The sequence below is a fragment of the Amblyomma mixtum genome, chromosome 4 (assembly GCF_055824585.1).
Source record: "Amblyomma mixtum isolate Tamu chromosome 4, ASM5582458v1, whole genome shotgun sequence".
Taxonomy (NCBI): Eukaryota; Metazoa; Arthropoda; class Arachnida; order Ixodida; family Ixodidae; genus Amblyomma; species Amblyomma mixtum.
This window is the reverse complement of record NC_143015.1, coordinates 74191947-74207863: the sequence shown is the minus strand read 5'-3', so window position 1 is coordinate 74207863 and position 15917 is coordinate 74191947. Positions and strand designations below refer to the sequence as shown.

The 15917-nt window shown below is 44.5% G+C and overlaps 1 protein-coding gene across 1 annotated transcript; it reads left to right on the top strand.

Moving 5' to 3' along the window:
* The first annotated feature begins 1658 nt into the window (after positions 1–1658).
* Positions 1659–15634, top strand: LOC149347034 (uncharacterized). Its single transcript, XM_089585483.1, has 4 exons — positions 1659–1915; positions 7394–7760; positions 12250–12409; positions 15468–15634. The coding sequence occupies exons 1-4, from the start codon at positions 1659–1661 to the stop codon at positions 15632–15634; spliced, it is 951 nt and encodes a 316-aa protein (XP_089441609.1).
* Positions 15635–15917: the final 283 nt, after the last annotated feature.

Sequence of the window (15917 nt, the reverse complement as noted above, 5' to 3'; positions counted from 1 at the left end):
ACAGCACCACGCTGCTTTCAATGCTCTCTGAGAAGAGTAAAGAATGCAGCTGCTGTCATGCATTAATCTGGTCGGCGGAAGTACTACTTGGTACCTAGGTTATGAAGGGGCTGCCTTGAAATGTGTCGCAGTACTGAGACTCTTGCTATCACGAAGTTTTGAAGACGTGAGAACTGAACTACTGTCTTGGATAGTTTGGACAGTGACAGGGGCGGAAGCATTATTTAACCTTCGGGGAATCCGCGTCAAGGTTTTGCTTAGAGGTAACCTTTCCGTGTAAGCAGAAATATATTGGAAGCCGGTATCCACTACTTGAGGAACATGCTCCTGGTCTTGAACACTTTGAGTAAATATAGTTAGAGACACAGGACTTTGGCATACCGCCCAGCAGGGACTATACTATATTAAGCATGAAATGCTTTTAGCTACCGTTGTCGGCAGTGTAGTGACGTCACGCCGAGACCGAGAGCCAACATCCGGGCACTGAATTCCACTCCTCCGGGCACTGAAACGAGAACAAACAATATTTAACAAGACTTAACGAGACAAAACGAGAGCAAGAGGGGAGCTCCAGGGCGAGAAGGGCTTATGGCTGAAAAAATGCTTCCGCGACATCCCCAAGGATGGCGCTCCGGTTCCACATTCACGCATGTTAAAATACCGGCCGCTTGGCCTTCAGACGCGCTGCATATACATTCTTGTCAGGCCTGCGTCTCATCGTGTCCGCGTACGCTTCTGCATCGTCCTGCATTCCAATACCACCACCGTCACAGCTGCTTGCTTAAGCCGAGCAATGGAGCCTGATGAAAGGAGAAGTAGGAAAGCCTTGCGGAAAGCGATAGCTTTGCGAGTGATACGCCACAGCAGAAGACTGCTCGCGCCTGCCGACAACGCCATGATCATGTGGCCGCTCCCGAAAGCGACAAGGCCACCACGGTTCACGGCTGCCTACCTAAGCCCGCTCTATTGCAGGCGATCGCTTCGACGCAACAAGAAGAGTGTGGTGTGGTTGGTGTTTTGAACACTAGACCCATTTCAAGATTTTGACTAGTACCATCTACAACCGATGTGTTATGCCCGTAAACATTTCATGCTTACTCTACTCTCGGTTACGGGAGAGGCAGAGATTTTTTTCCAGTTCTTGTTGCGGACAGAGTGTAGAAAGAGATTGTTCTCGAGAAGCGTGCTCCAAAATTTACGCATTCCAGGAACACGGGTTGGGGGACTTTAAAAATGTTCGAGCTCAGAAAACGAGATGTTTGCACTCGCACCACTTGAGAAACATAACAGTTTAGTTGCACACTGCCATTCCCAACCATCCTGACAAAAGCGTTTTTGAACGGGGCAGAGTTTATCACTGCAATCTTATCACATGTTGCAAGTTTCACTATAACAATCAATATATCCGGAGATCTTCCGTCGGCAGGATTGCAACTTTTTGTTATTACCGTTTTCTGCCATCGTCAAAAGTGTTCCCTATTGGTTTTTTATGGCAGTCTTAACTGCTCGAAGTGGGCGATAAAAAACGCATAAAAGATTTTGCTGCTTGTCGGGAAGAATGGACCATTACCTTCAGTATTTATATAACAGTACCTAAAAGTTTTCCCGTATTCAAAATTTTTTTTTCCTAGAATGTTGTGCATGTTTTTTTCGCAGCAATGACGAGCACATCCGTGCCATCGAACCAGCGCGGCGATGCCATAGATGCCACAGCCGGGAACTCCGATATGTTCGGAGTCGAGAACTGCGTGGAGACGTACGACATCGCACTCGAACCTACGGCACCGTCCATGGTTGCCATACTGGAGTCCTTCGAGTCGATGTTCCTAAACTCCAACGACATCAAACACGAGTACGGTCCGGAGAGTTCGAGAGAGACGCGCCAGTTTATCGACATCGGCTGCGGGCCTGGAAGGTAACGTTCAGTTTGATTTGAAAGATAGAATATTTCTCAGTTTTAAAGACATATAATAAAGAAGGCCGCCGCCGTCTGGGAGACGTTGAAGTAACGAGCGTTAGCTGTCTGGTGTACAAGAACTTATAGGAATGAGATTAAATGGAGGTACAGCAATGGAGATACGAATTCGTACGTTCATTTCCCCATATGATGAACACACTCAAAAACATTCGAGACTTCCAGATTAGCTGTTTTCTAGTTGCTGCCACAGATGCCGCTGTGATCTCAGGGTGGTAGCAGACCCCACAAAATCTCGAAACGTGATAAGTAAGAGCAAACGCTTTTAAAACCGTTACTTAGCCAGTGTGGCGCAGGATTAGCATCTAGCCAACGCGGTTTATTCATTTTTCTTCAACCTTGGCTGTCGATGCAACGAAATCGTGTGGTAAAATTTACTTGTCTCCAGAATTTTTACTTGCAGGAAGCTAAACTAAGGGGCAGTTATCGCAGTCTATTTTGCATGCGAAAATGAAAATTACAAGCTGTGATAAATTCTGAACCTGCAACAGCCGCAAATCGGCGCCAACCCTCCTCAGCAGCACACGAGAAATAAGCAGCAAAACTATAGGTTATTAGTCAAAACCCAGCGCAGCTGCCCGCACATTGCAAGTTCAGGTAGTTATGGCGGCAGGTATAATGCAAACGGCTTGCTCATATTAGGTATTCCTTAAATCTGGCAGCTGATATTTTACTTTTGCCTCTAAAAATATGTTGACAAGACCACCGTGTACGGGAATGAGAGCAGTGTGAGTACTTTTGCCAGGATAAATGGAATTAAATAACGGAGTATGAACTTATTAGAATCCACCCACAGTCATAAGCAAAGCGCAGTCATAGACGCAGTCATTAGGCTTGTAGAGGATAGCTACAAGGCTTGCAGGGCGATATGAGAGTTCGAAGAAAAAAAGTTCTCATCCCTTGGGCATTGAACCCGGGACCGCCACCTGTCCTGTGCGGTCGTTAAATCAAGGAAGGTAACCAGTGCTTTTGTTTGTTTACCGAACACATATAGTGGCTAGCAGATGGCAGGGCGGCGACATTAGGTTTCCTAGATTGTACGGAGCTGTATGAAGCATCTGTTTTGAGCCACGTATTTGAAAATAGGAATTTTCTTCGATAACCCATAGCTGCGCAAATCACTTTTTTTCGTTGGTTCCGCATCCCCATGAATTTACATTGCGTTATATTATTCATAGAAAGTACTTCGGTATTTTTCCAGGAAACACCCCTCTTCTTCTGTTATGAGTTTTTAAAACAAATACAACCTCAAACAAATAATTTGAGATGATCTGAAGCCACGACCACCATTGAAACCCAGGATTCTAGGTTCTAAACAGTTTATTTCATCAAGTTTGCAAGCAATAATTAATACAACGGTAATCAATTACTATTTCTTTCGGGTGTTTGTAAACTTTCAGGTTGCATGCTGAGACCCCTTTAAGCAAGAATCATATCGTGCAATCCCACCTTCAGGCGTCGTCTTCTCCCGTCTACACAGGACATGTTTACGAAGCGCGTGGAAGGACGCTGTCTAGTTGGTCACTAACTCGAGGTGCAAACGCTTCTAGTCAAATGCGTTTATGCTGCCCGGAAAGGTGAAGCAGATTTAAAATAAATGGGTAATTTCTTAGCATCCCCCCAACTTCCTCCATCCGGCAGAATTATCCCAAGGCTAACCCCACCTATACCTTGCAACAAGCTTGACCTCAAGCTTACGACTTAAATGGAAGGCTCTACGCCTATTAAGGCACTGCAATGAAGTAAAGTGGATATGGCGTTCCGCTGCTGAACACAAGGACTCAGAGTCCAATCCGGTTCGAAGCGGCCGCGTTCTGATGCAGGCGAAATTTAAAGCGCCACTGTACTGTTCACTGGCAGTAGTTACACTGTAAAGATCTCCAGGTGGTCGAAATCATTCCACAGCCCTTAACTACAGCGTCTTTCATAGCCCGTGTGCAGCCGTTAGACATGGATGCCACAAACCATGACAAATTTATTCACCTTTTTAGAGTCTATAGCACATGCAATACGCCGGACATTTCAGGGTTCAGAATGACTCGTCGGCCCACTCGTTGAGTGAAGCAGGATGAAAGGCGCCTTTGAACATCGCTGCAAGCTTTCTTTGCAGCTTCTCTTTAACTTTACAGTCTATCAATGTGCTCGAAGCTATAGTTCAGCACGGAGCAGCCTTCCCAGCCTAGAGAGTCAGGAAACCTGAAATTGGGTTCTTCCTGAACATTCCTTCCTTTTCTTATTCAGAACGCTATGGAGCATCGTTCGGTTCGTAGTCGCAGCGACGAAACGAGCGGATGTTATTTTCCTCGAGGCGGCCGTGTGTTGGCACCACAATTTCCGACGCAGCTGTCTGATAGCCGCTCCTTTTGAACGAATTGAGCACATCCACTGTCTTTTTTATTTGGAACGCATCCTGTACAATGCCGCACTCTGTAACGGCTGTGTACCAACACGGGGCCAGCAGTTTCTCGAACTTGTCAACTTGTAAAATATCAGCTTTCTGAAAGTGCAGATATTTGGAGACGAGTATTGCTTCTAATGAAATGAGGCCTGATTCTTATTTCTTCCGTCGATTTATTTTCTTCAGGATTTGGACATTCAAAAAGACAGATGGGATATGGCCATACCGCTTCTGTACAAACTGTTACAAATGCTTCGAATGTCAACGAAACAGAAGCGAGCCTCACGGTCCTTGGCGACGTTTCTCCCAGAATAATTGTCTTTGTCATGTCTTTGCCCAGGCGAAGACAACTGCTGATGTCTAAATGCTGGCAAGCACCGTGAGGCTCCCCCCCCCCCCTCTCCACTTTCTTCACTTCGTGTTGTCAAGAAACCAATCTCCCGCCCTCTCTCTGCCAAGGACTCTACTTATGTGCAAAGCAGAAGCAGGGACGCGATGCCCACACTTAAGAAATTACGTCACCTTTCGGAGGAAGTATTACAAGTACAATATTACTGACGAACAACCTCCACGTCATCGCGTTTTGCTGTTTAAAAATCGGGTTCACGGCAGTACCGAAGTGCTGTCCTTCTGCGAGGGCTCCGTGACTTTAATAGTATATTTTTATTTTTGAAGAAACGGTCACAACTTAGTGGCCATTGCAGAACCCTATCTGAGATACGTGCGAACATTTAACGAAAATTTAAAGATAAAAATTCAGGAATAATAAAATTTATGTTTAGAAATCAAAGGCCTTGATCCGATAGAAGCCAACTATTTTCTAGATCACTTGTTAAGGCGTTTGAAACAGCCACAACCGGTATCCACATTTTAACGGTGTAGGCCGGTTGTATCATTGTCAAATCCTTAAAAGGAGAGTCGAAAAAAAGCGGCAAACAAACTGAGTGTTCATTTCCCCTTGGAATTCGATTTGTATAATCAAGCAGCCGTGAATGTACACAAAATGGATGATTAAATTTCTAGATATCAGGCTTGAAAATCTGTATAGTCTAGAAAGCTAAACGATAATAATAGAATATTTAAAGAGCAAATCAAAATATGTCTCTGATAAATAGCTAGCGTTTTGCCTGTGTTTTCTACGCAAGTATATTAATTAGTATTTGTGATTAGCTGCCAAGAAAAGGTATTTCTCTGTGAACAAGACCTGAGCACGGAATGTTTGAAAGGGGACCTTGTTCTAAAGGAGTAGGACTCGCCTCGACAGCGCCTACGTAGAATAATTGATAGGCGAAACTGATTTAACTTAAGGATCTGAACGTAGGCTGCCGATACGCAATCGCAATAGATAACGACATACCAGTCATGCGGTTTCTTTTAATTCTGTAGCTCAAATCCACACTCCTTCATGTTCCGGTGTAAAATGCATGAACTTTCCCAAGAAGGCAGCGTGTTGAAATGTATCATCACATTCAGGGCGGAGTCGTCCGCACAAGGCAATTCAAAAGCGTGTAGTTTCACTTTATTTCGTCGAGGAGTTAGTAACAGCCATTGCTAATTATAACCCACCACACATTTGAGAGAAATCCTGCGTCCAACTTTCATTACGGGGCATTGAAAAAAAAGCGCCGTGTTCACATTTAATTGTTTACATAGCCTGCCAGCTTATACAGTTTTGAGGAAATGTAGTTAGCTTTAATGCAGTTCTGTGATGTAGCAAGAACGAATGCGTGGGCTGAAGCAGCCATAGCAGCACCATTTTCAGGTCGCAATTCCAAATTTAGTTGTAATCAAACTTCGTACGTTAGAAGATCCATAGTTGGAAACATATGTTTCTGGTAAACGTTCCACTGAATAGTTTTCATTTGAATATAAAAAAATTGACAGTGGCTTAGCTCGAATATGCCAGGATATACGTAGAGAAAGCTTGGGCGAGTGCAACGGCGAGGCAAGCGGTGTGACGTCATACCAAAAAGGCGGCGGCGAGGCGCGCGGTGTCACGACCTGCCTACAGTAAACACGCAATACAATATAATGTATAACAAGGTGTGAAAGCCATACCGGCAAGGGACTCTAAAGATAGAACTTCAAAGCTAAAAAAACTGCTATTATGGAGTGAAATAAATCTAAATATCGAAATTACCATGGCTTGGAAAAGCAAAAGCTATGTGAAGAGTTTAGGCAGAAGGCGGCTGGAAAGTACGCTTTAGGAGATACCTACCTAAGTGCTTCTTTTTCACCACTGAAGTACTCCTTTTGAGCTTTTCTTTTCATTTTTCTTTGGTGCTATACTTTGGCGGAAAAAGACCGCAGAATACGTCATTAAAAGTGTTGTTTCAGTGGTCAGAAACAGAGCGAAGATGCACACGCACAATTTTTTTCCAACAAACCTCCCTCAACCTCGCCAATCGGACATTCAGCTCAAATTCATTGCTCCCAATCATTTATTCGATCTCGCTTTCAGGTATATGCAGCGACTATTAAAGTGCTTTATTACTGTAAAATCATTATATGGGTATGCCGCGTCAGCGAAAAGTGTCCGCGAAACATGTCCGCAGAATTTGTCCGCACGAGTACGTAGTTCTCTAAAGATGAATGTGTGAAAGTGATTGTGGTAGAGTATGATAAAATGTTTCCAGGGAAAATATTTCGCTGATGAAGTGCAATTAGTTAATGAATTAAACGCAACAAACGCAATCTGGCTATTTCGCGTCAGCAAAAGGTGTCCGCAAAACGTGTCCGAAAATACTGTCCGCACGATTACGTAGTTCTTTGAAGATAAATCTGTCAAAGTGTGATCTTATCAATGTGTGATAAATGATGCCGTGGGAACTGTAATTGATACGGTGCAGTTGGTTATTTAATTAAATGCGAAAAAATACAGTTAGACGTCAAGATAGGGCGTTGATATTGTACATGGACGTCAAAACATCCACGGACGTCCGTATAGCATGTGGACGTTTTGCTTTCGCATTGCTCCAATGTGGGTCGCCGCATTGTCGCCAAATTGTCTATATTCGCAGCTTCACCTTGAAGTATTTGCTTCCTCGTCTACCCACATGGTGCGAGCGACTTGTGGGGGTCGACATCTCGGAGGCCATGTTGAAGTTCGCGCGGGAAAAGCGCGCGGACCCCCGGATAGAGTACAAGACTCTGGACGTCGTTTCGGAAGACGACGTCTCGAAGTTTGTGCGTGAGGAAGGCCATTTTCAACGGGTCTATTCGTTCTCGGCGCTGCACTGGATGAGTAATCAGCGGCATGCGATGAAAAACATCGAAACGCTCATGGCCGACGGTGGAGAATGCCTCCTGGTCTTTGCCAGCAGGTTGGACGTGCACGACATCTTCACCGCCGTAAAGAGCTCTCCTCGGTGGAGCAAGTACTCCCACGTAAGTAAGCGAGGCACATTCTGAAAGAGACTCCGCTCTCCGGACGCCATCCTTAATATACAGGGTGCTGCACCCAAGACTTGACACAATTTTTAAAAATAAACTTTTTTGAGTTAGATGAGCGCTTCTTTCTGCATAGCAATGTCAGTGGTGTAGTACATCAGAATACAGATAAGACGAGCTAACTAGCAGGGTGTTTAACTAATATTGGATATTTACGTTTTGTAGCGAAAGCTACATTGGCCACGAACTTGCGATTTCGCTGTGGCGGTGCTCCGAGGTGGCACACAGACCGACCTTGAGCCGTTGCCCAGCAACCGCCGCAGCTGGCAGACGCCGCGCGCTCACCGCGCGCTCACTGCGCCATCTGGCACACGTCACACCCTTTTACTCTTTTATTGGACCTCTTCGCCGCCGTTTTGCATGACGTCACATCGCTCTTCGCCGCCGTTTTGTATGACGTCACACCGCTTGCCTCGTCGCTACGTTCGCCTCCGCTCGCTTCGCCAGCTGTGTCGCATGCCTGATAACATGTCGGAGGATTGAAAAGGAGAGCTCGCGTGCGCCGCAACCACAGTTGAGGCGGCAGTCAGATCAGCTACTGTGAATGCCTTTGCATTACTCCAACGCAGTTTCGGCAGTGCCTTCTAATTTTTAACTATCACTGTTAGGCTCCTTATCGAATGAAAAGCGTGTAGCAGACTGTAATTAATGTCCAAAAAAGTTTTTAGAATATCAAAGACTCTGTTACCCGCGCCGTTGTGGCCGAACAGATTACGGCTATTTCGATAAGTTACCTGGACTGGAGAGGCTGCTTTGCCAGCAAGCTTCTCGGAAGCGCATCTGGTTTGGCGCGATGTTGCCAAAACGTGTTGGGCTATAGCTCCTACGCTAAGTGCGTTTTCGGCAATCTTAAATCTAACTTCGATATTAATAACTGTGAGCTACACACCTCTCGATAATTAAGGAGCCTAACGGTAATTGGTAAGAAGTTAAGTACCAAATATTAGTTAACAACACTGGTAGTTAGCACGTCTTAGCTCTGTTCTGATGTATTACACCACATACATGCTATACCTAAAAAAGAGCTCTTATAACGGCAAAGCCTGTTTTTAAAAATTGTGTAATTCTTAAGTTAAACATCCCGGTAAAAGCCCCGTGCGATAGCCCGCGACGGGTATCTGGATTCTATTAGTTTCGTTTGGTTTGAACATTCTGGAAGGAAGCAATTTTGCCCAACAGGAATAGGATAGAAAGGAAAAGAAATAGCATAAACTAAATGACATATATATAAAACAGGCTGCGTTGTGGAAAAGCTCAAGACAAGAAGCAACGGTTTCGTTTGTATTAAATATCTACTCAGCATGGAACAAACTGGCACAGTTTTTCAATGAAACAAACTTGTAGTAAACAAACTTTTAACCGCAAATTTTAACTTTCATCAACTTTGAATCATTCGAGTTCATCAAAAACTTGCTTGTTAAAAGGCTTCGGAGATCAGGAAAGTTTGCAATGGTAATCAGTTACACGGAAGTAACTGCACATTAAAAAGATGCTTTCTGACAGACCTTGCTCACAATTTTTTGTCAGGCAGCTTCACACATCCAGCAAACTGTAATTTATTCTCAGGTGATTCTACATCATGAAGAAAAAGTAATCACGTAATCTTTCTTCTTTGAATATTTCAGCATTGCTCATTAAGAATGTTTTGATGGGAGGAATAACGAAAATGTAGGACACCATATCTGACAAATGAAGAGTGGTAGCCGTCGCTCGAAAAAATTGGGGGACGCTTAAGCTTCGCCTACACGAGCAGAAAGCGCTAGCATTATATTGTGTCACTCGCATCGTCTACTGAGTCCACTAATTGCTAATTAACACGCTTACAATCTCTAAAGCACTTCAACCAATCCAAGAGCACTACGTATTCACTAGGTCCATCTTTATTCAACTTGAATCCATGAGCCTTTGTGGTCTATGGGAACCCTGATCGTCTCGCAGTCCGAAGCCCCTGGGCTTGATCCCCACCCAAACCCAAACTAACTTAATTTTCTTTTCAGGTCAAATGTAGCCGTTTTTTGCTTGCGTTGGAATTTTTCGCTCACGATTCACGACGCGACGCCGCCAACACCGGCTTTTTTGAGACACGGGACACCTAACGCTATCGCGTTGAAATTTATTGCCCAAACTCGTGCCCGCAAACAGAAAAGCCGCAAGGCGGCTACAGTGTCAGTCAGAGCACTTAGCGGTGGTCGAAGAAAACAATCGCTGTTGCCTTCGGCCGCGATTATTTAAAGGCGACGAAGGTCTCCCGCGATAAAAAACGAAAATGCCAATAGCAATCTCGAGCGTGGTAGAGACTATTTGGCATGGTTACATGCTTTCCAGGTGAACGTGGACCCCTCTGGCGTCACAAAGTAATAGTATCTAACAAAATTGACGAAATTTATGCTTCTCCGTAATGGGATTTCTGAGCTCAGCTGCTGCGGTATTCGAACTGTTGGCGACCTCATACCGAACACATATTGTCTAACGCAGGCGGCTCGAGCTCTGACTTGAGCAGCGTGCATTGGGTTCCGCCGCCGATGGGCCTTGCCTGAGGAATACGGCCGGCGCGCGTACAGAACGCGCTACAGTGGCGCCATCGGTGGGGCGCGATGCATACTTATCGCTGACTTCATAAGCTAGCAGACAGCAGAGCGCTCTACTCGTCTCTACTCTTCAAGCTGCCGCCGTTCCCTCCCTCTCCCTTTTGTAGCGAAAGCTACAGAACTATAGCTGAGACGCATTTCGCCATGAGACTCCGAATGACCTTGAAACGACCTTGAGATAAGTAATGGCTGGCGTTGCTATGCACAAGCACATAACCATGAGTGGTCCACTCAGTGGACCACCTCTGACCTTTAGCTTCGATCTTCAACTCCGACCTTGACTACTGGCCCTGACCTTTGACCTTGACTGTTGACCTTGAGTTTTGATCTTGTATTTTGACATTGAATTTTCTTCCTCGCGTTCATTTTGATGCTGCGCGTCTTTCCTCTTCCGCTGCGATACGCGTTCGGTTACGCTGAGTCCGAGGCCGAGTCACGCGGCTAAAAGTAGGAACGGGATCCTAAGAGCAGCGCTAAAAAAAACATTTCCAAGGCCCGGTATAAATACTCAAGGAAGTTAGCTTAATCGCCAACGTGCTCTGCAAAGTCTCTAAGCTTGATGAACGTTGGAGCTTCAGCCTCGCGTTCTTTACTAATGATGACCTTGAGTAGTCGCCAGTATTTCCACCATCGTATATCGTATCCCGGCAACCTAAGGTTCTCGTATGCAACAGGCTGCACAATGTTTTAGTACTTATATTGCTTGGGAGCGCTATACATGGTGTATGGAACGCCAATGAATTCAGATGAAAGTCATGGCTAGGACAAACAGGCAATATTTCCGCGGCGATTCTGTATACAGCAAAATAAAGGCAGTATTAGCTGTTAAGGCAGGTCTTAGAGGGCTTTGATAAGAAATTGAGCCATTATGTATTTTAAGCAATAGGTGTGACAAGCCCAACAAATTTTGGCTATCTCGACGAATTAGGTTCTCTGGAGAGGTTGCTTTGCCTGCAAGCTTCTCAAACAGCATGTATTTTGTCGCGATGTAGGCGAAATTTGTTCGGCCACAGCGCCGAGGATAATCGCGTTCTCTAAATTCTAAAAACGGGTATGTACATTGCTTACGGTGGGCTACATGCCTCTCAATAATTAAAGACCCAACGGTAATAGTTTAAAAGTTAACTATTAAATAATGGTGAACAAGCCTGCTAGTTAGCACTTCTTAGCTGCATTATGATGTATTACACCGCTGACAGTGCTATGCCAGAAAAAGCGCGCATCTAATTCAAATATCTAATTTTTAAAAATTGCAGAAAGTCTTAGGTGAAACACCCTGTATATATATATATATATATATATATATATATATATATATATATATATATATATATATATATATAGCGAAGTATACGCTTCGTTAAAGGAAACATATTTATTAAACTCGACGTTTCGAAGTGCATATATACATATGCTCTTCACCTCAGTGGATTCTAGTCGTTATGGAGCGCGAAAGAGAGGCAATAACGAAGGAACGAAGCGAGGAAGAGACAACGCGCTCAATTGCTTTCGCAATTAAACTAGGGTTAACCAGAGCTAAATCATAGCCAATTTTTATTACTATTTTTATTTTCGACAGGCGCTATCCATTTACTACACCGCTTCCACATAAAAGCGTCCCTGGAAGAATCTTTAGGAGATTCGTCGTGACGACTCCAGTGGCTAATCAGGGCGACTGCAGTGGCTAATTATCCCAAATCATACATCATTGCTAAGAGCTCGCCTTTTTTCCTTGAGTTTTATCAAAATCACATTATCAGTTTGCGCTAAACGAGCCCTTTTTGTCCAGTCTGTAGATTTTTTTCAACGTGCGCGATACTTTGCGCTGCCTCCCGCAGGTTTTTGAGGGTCTTCTTCCTGAGACGAGCGCCCTCGAGAGCACCGTGTCCCTGAGAAACTACGCTGCCGACCTGGTCCGCGCTACAAACCTGATCCCGCTCGCCTGCGAGGTAGTCCACACCACTGCCACCATTGGACTGGACAAGACTGCGGCTGCAAGTGGGTATTTATAACAAGAATGCGGCGCGAAGCTCTTTGTCCAAACACTTTGTCCTGACTTCATCATGCTTGTATTTACCCCAACTGTAGCCTATCCTTATGTAATGCCCTCCGGCCTTTAAGAATGAAATAAATGAAATGAAAGGAAATTTCATAAGCGCATGCTGGAAGATGCCGCAAGCCAGACATGCGTTTACTTGCAATTTTGAAAAAACTTTCCAGCGCAAGAAAGAGGAAAAAGAGAGGGCAGAGACGGGGGCTTAAAGAACGGCTGTTTTTTTTTGTTTCCAAGAAACAATGCATTGCATCGGGATGACAGATCACTTCCTGCTGACCTCATGAAAGGTGTAAAAGCTGAAAATGCAGTGCTGTATATCATAGCGACTAAGGAGTATTGACAGTTTAAACTAGAAAAAATACAAACAAGTGCAATCAATAACAAAAAATATCAGAAAAGTTTGGTGTTGTGTTTGATTTTCTTGTTCATTTGCCACAGTTTATCTCTCTTAAATAGCCTCCCGTAATAATGCAGTGCGGGCGAAGTGTACGTACAGAGTAAGAACGGTCTTTGAAATAAGCAAAATACGATGTGGCTGCTGTCGTCGGCTAGGGTCAAGCAATGGGATACGGACGACTCTTAGAAATGCATGTAAAACAAAGGATCTCAAAGTAGTTTACTGATTTATTTGTGCTCCTATTAGATGTACCATTCATTAAGCAAAAGCGATTAGATCCCAAAACAGCCTACGCGCTTATGAAACGTGGTTACAATGCCGATCTATGTTTAAAACAGCCCAATACATGTCTGGTGGTCATTCCCTTAAGTGAGGGTACAGAGTGAGAGCGGGAGTCTTTCAAGAAGACGTGAACACTACTTTCCAAAATTTTCCCCTTTCAGAGTGCACTTACGAAGGCGGCCATTGATTGCCTCCGGCGACTATCTTTAAGAGGCTCCAAATATGTAAAGCGTCATTTTGGAAATATCTTTATAAGAGGTCGAAAAAAAATTCAGGGGAGCGCTTTGTTGAGCTAAAGAGCGGCAAGGCGTAAGCCTTAAGCGCGGTGTTGCTGCTTGTGTCACTGGTGTGTGGTTAAGATGTTAATTAACTACGCAATTGTTTGTGAATCTTAAATGCTGGAGACACTGGAGGGCGGGTGGGAGGCATCCGTCTGATTCGACGCCTTTCTGCAAACACTCTCCAGCGTACTAGACAAGGAGAACTACATATGCGTTGGCAGGAAGTAGCGTAGCCATTAGCACGCTCTGCTGCGGAACAGAAGGATGGTGGTTGGAGTCCCATCGTGCACAAAGATATTTTTTTTTCTGGTGTGACTAGAAAAGCATGACACACAATCTTCTACTGACAACCTTCTGTCGACAACGATGAGGAATTAAAGGCTTTCGCCTTAGTAAATGCCTGTTGTTGCGGCGGAAGATATACTCGGAACTCCTGGGCACTAAATCAGCTGGGTGTTTCTCCCAGTCTCAAAAGCTTTTTTGCATGTTGTGACGCCACCCGAGCTATATTTGCAAGCAAATCAAAATCTTTCAGATTAGAAAACCCAATCTGCTGTACATGGAATAATATTCTGAAACAACATAACAGTTTAACTCCGTACCGCAAGAGCAACGGCGTAGACGGTGCCCTGGCCGCCTCCGGGGTCCGATCCCGCTTCCTATGCTTATACAGGCGCTGAGCGGCCGCCAGGCGCCTCCAGAGTCAGCGCTGCGTTAACCGCCACCAGTGCCCAGCTTTGCTTCCCTGTTTCGACTGCTCCGCCACCGCAATGGATGATTCAACGCGGATATGGCATCTAGCAGCTGCACGCCGCTACCTATGACAGCAGTTAATGGCCCGACGAGTTTCATTTCTAGATGTAACTACATTATTTTTGTGTAGTTGTCTTGAAAGATATGGTCGCTCAGGCAGGGCAAGAGTTTTGAGGTATTTCTGCGTTTCGAAAAGTAATAGTTATCTACAAGTGTATGCGCAACACACAGCAGAAAGGCTGGGGTGTTGGTAATAGCAATAATTCTTACAAAAAGAGGAGCTTTAAAAAATATCTGAAACGTTGGGGATATGGAATTTTCCTAAAAAAACTTCACTAAGAATGTGGTATCAAAGCGGAAGTCGATTTCATCTACACAGTAACAAGAATTATTAGAAAAATACAAAAAGGCGGAAACACCGCTTAAATGGCTTCCCCTAAAATTGAGGGAATGGGGACTATTATAAGGTTCACTGATGGAAATTGAATTTACACTACCTGATGGTCTTAGGAGAGTGACAGAGGTTTATACAGTCTTTTAGTCGGATACAACTCTAGAACGCCGCGGCTTTTCCCCACTTCTAGCCGTCGGCCGATTGTCGGCCGATTCTGATGAACCTGCTAGCGTGGAAATGCAGGGAGCGGCGCCAATATGGAGAGAGAGGTTTATCCCCGACCATAGCGGGAAAGGATGATTCCCTTTCATCTACCACTCCCTGCTTCGTCACACTAGCAGGGTCGTGACAATCGGCCGACGCCAAGGGTATTCTTTGACGGTGTAAACCGGCTATGTTCTTAAGTTGTCTCCGACTATAGTATATAGGAAGAGCACAAAAGAAAACATCATCAACTACAGCGGTCGCATAATGCAGATTTTTTTTCTTCATCGTTTTATTCCTTAGTTTCCTGCAGAGAAAACAAAATAGGTTTGTCTACGAAAAGTTCTACATTCTCCTACAAAATAAATAGCACTTGCACGGAGGATTTCAAAGGAAGCGTGTGAGGTGCAGTACATGCGGCAATGTGCCTTCTCAGCAAATGGTAACCTGTGACTAGATTATTTATATAGGGAAACAGTGAACATGTGCATGTTCTGAGCCGGTTGAACGACTGGTAAGAGTGTTCTGTGCAAACACTGCACGATGAGCTCACGCAATGTTTTTTTCACCTTCGCTTCGTGGAAATAGATACTGCTCAGTGCAACACTGACTGACTAACGGAGAAAAATATCCATTTAAGAGCGCAGCAACAATTAAACAGTTCGTGCTTTTTCTCCACTTCCTTTCAGACTTCTTCACTCTTCTGAACCCTGTTTACAAACTGCTGAACGAATGCGAGAAGCAAGAGCTGCAGAACTTCACACTCGACGTAATCGAAGACATCAGGAAGCGCTATGCCTCCAGTGGGGGCAGTCGCGACTTTCTTGTAATTCATGCCTACAAGCCGAAAAATTAAATGCGGGCAATCAAATTCTGTGTTTTTACTTGATCCGCAGTGGAAGTTATGTTTATATTCAACGACTTGGTTTCACTGCCGTACAGGGAAATTTACAGTCTTAGAAGCGAAATTTTTCGACCTTCTGAATTATTTTTTTCCGCCCCAACAGCAATTCAGGCCTTAAAAAAGAAAATTTATTAGTTTTCCAGGCTAAAATACTAGCGGTTGCTGTTCTTTCTAGGGTAGCCGAAAATTTCTGACATTGTGTCTTAATCACGGTGTAAGAAATATTTCAGGTGTA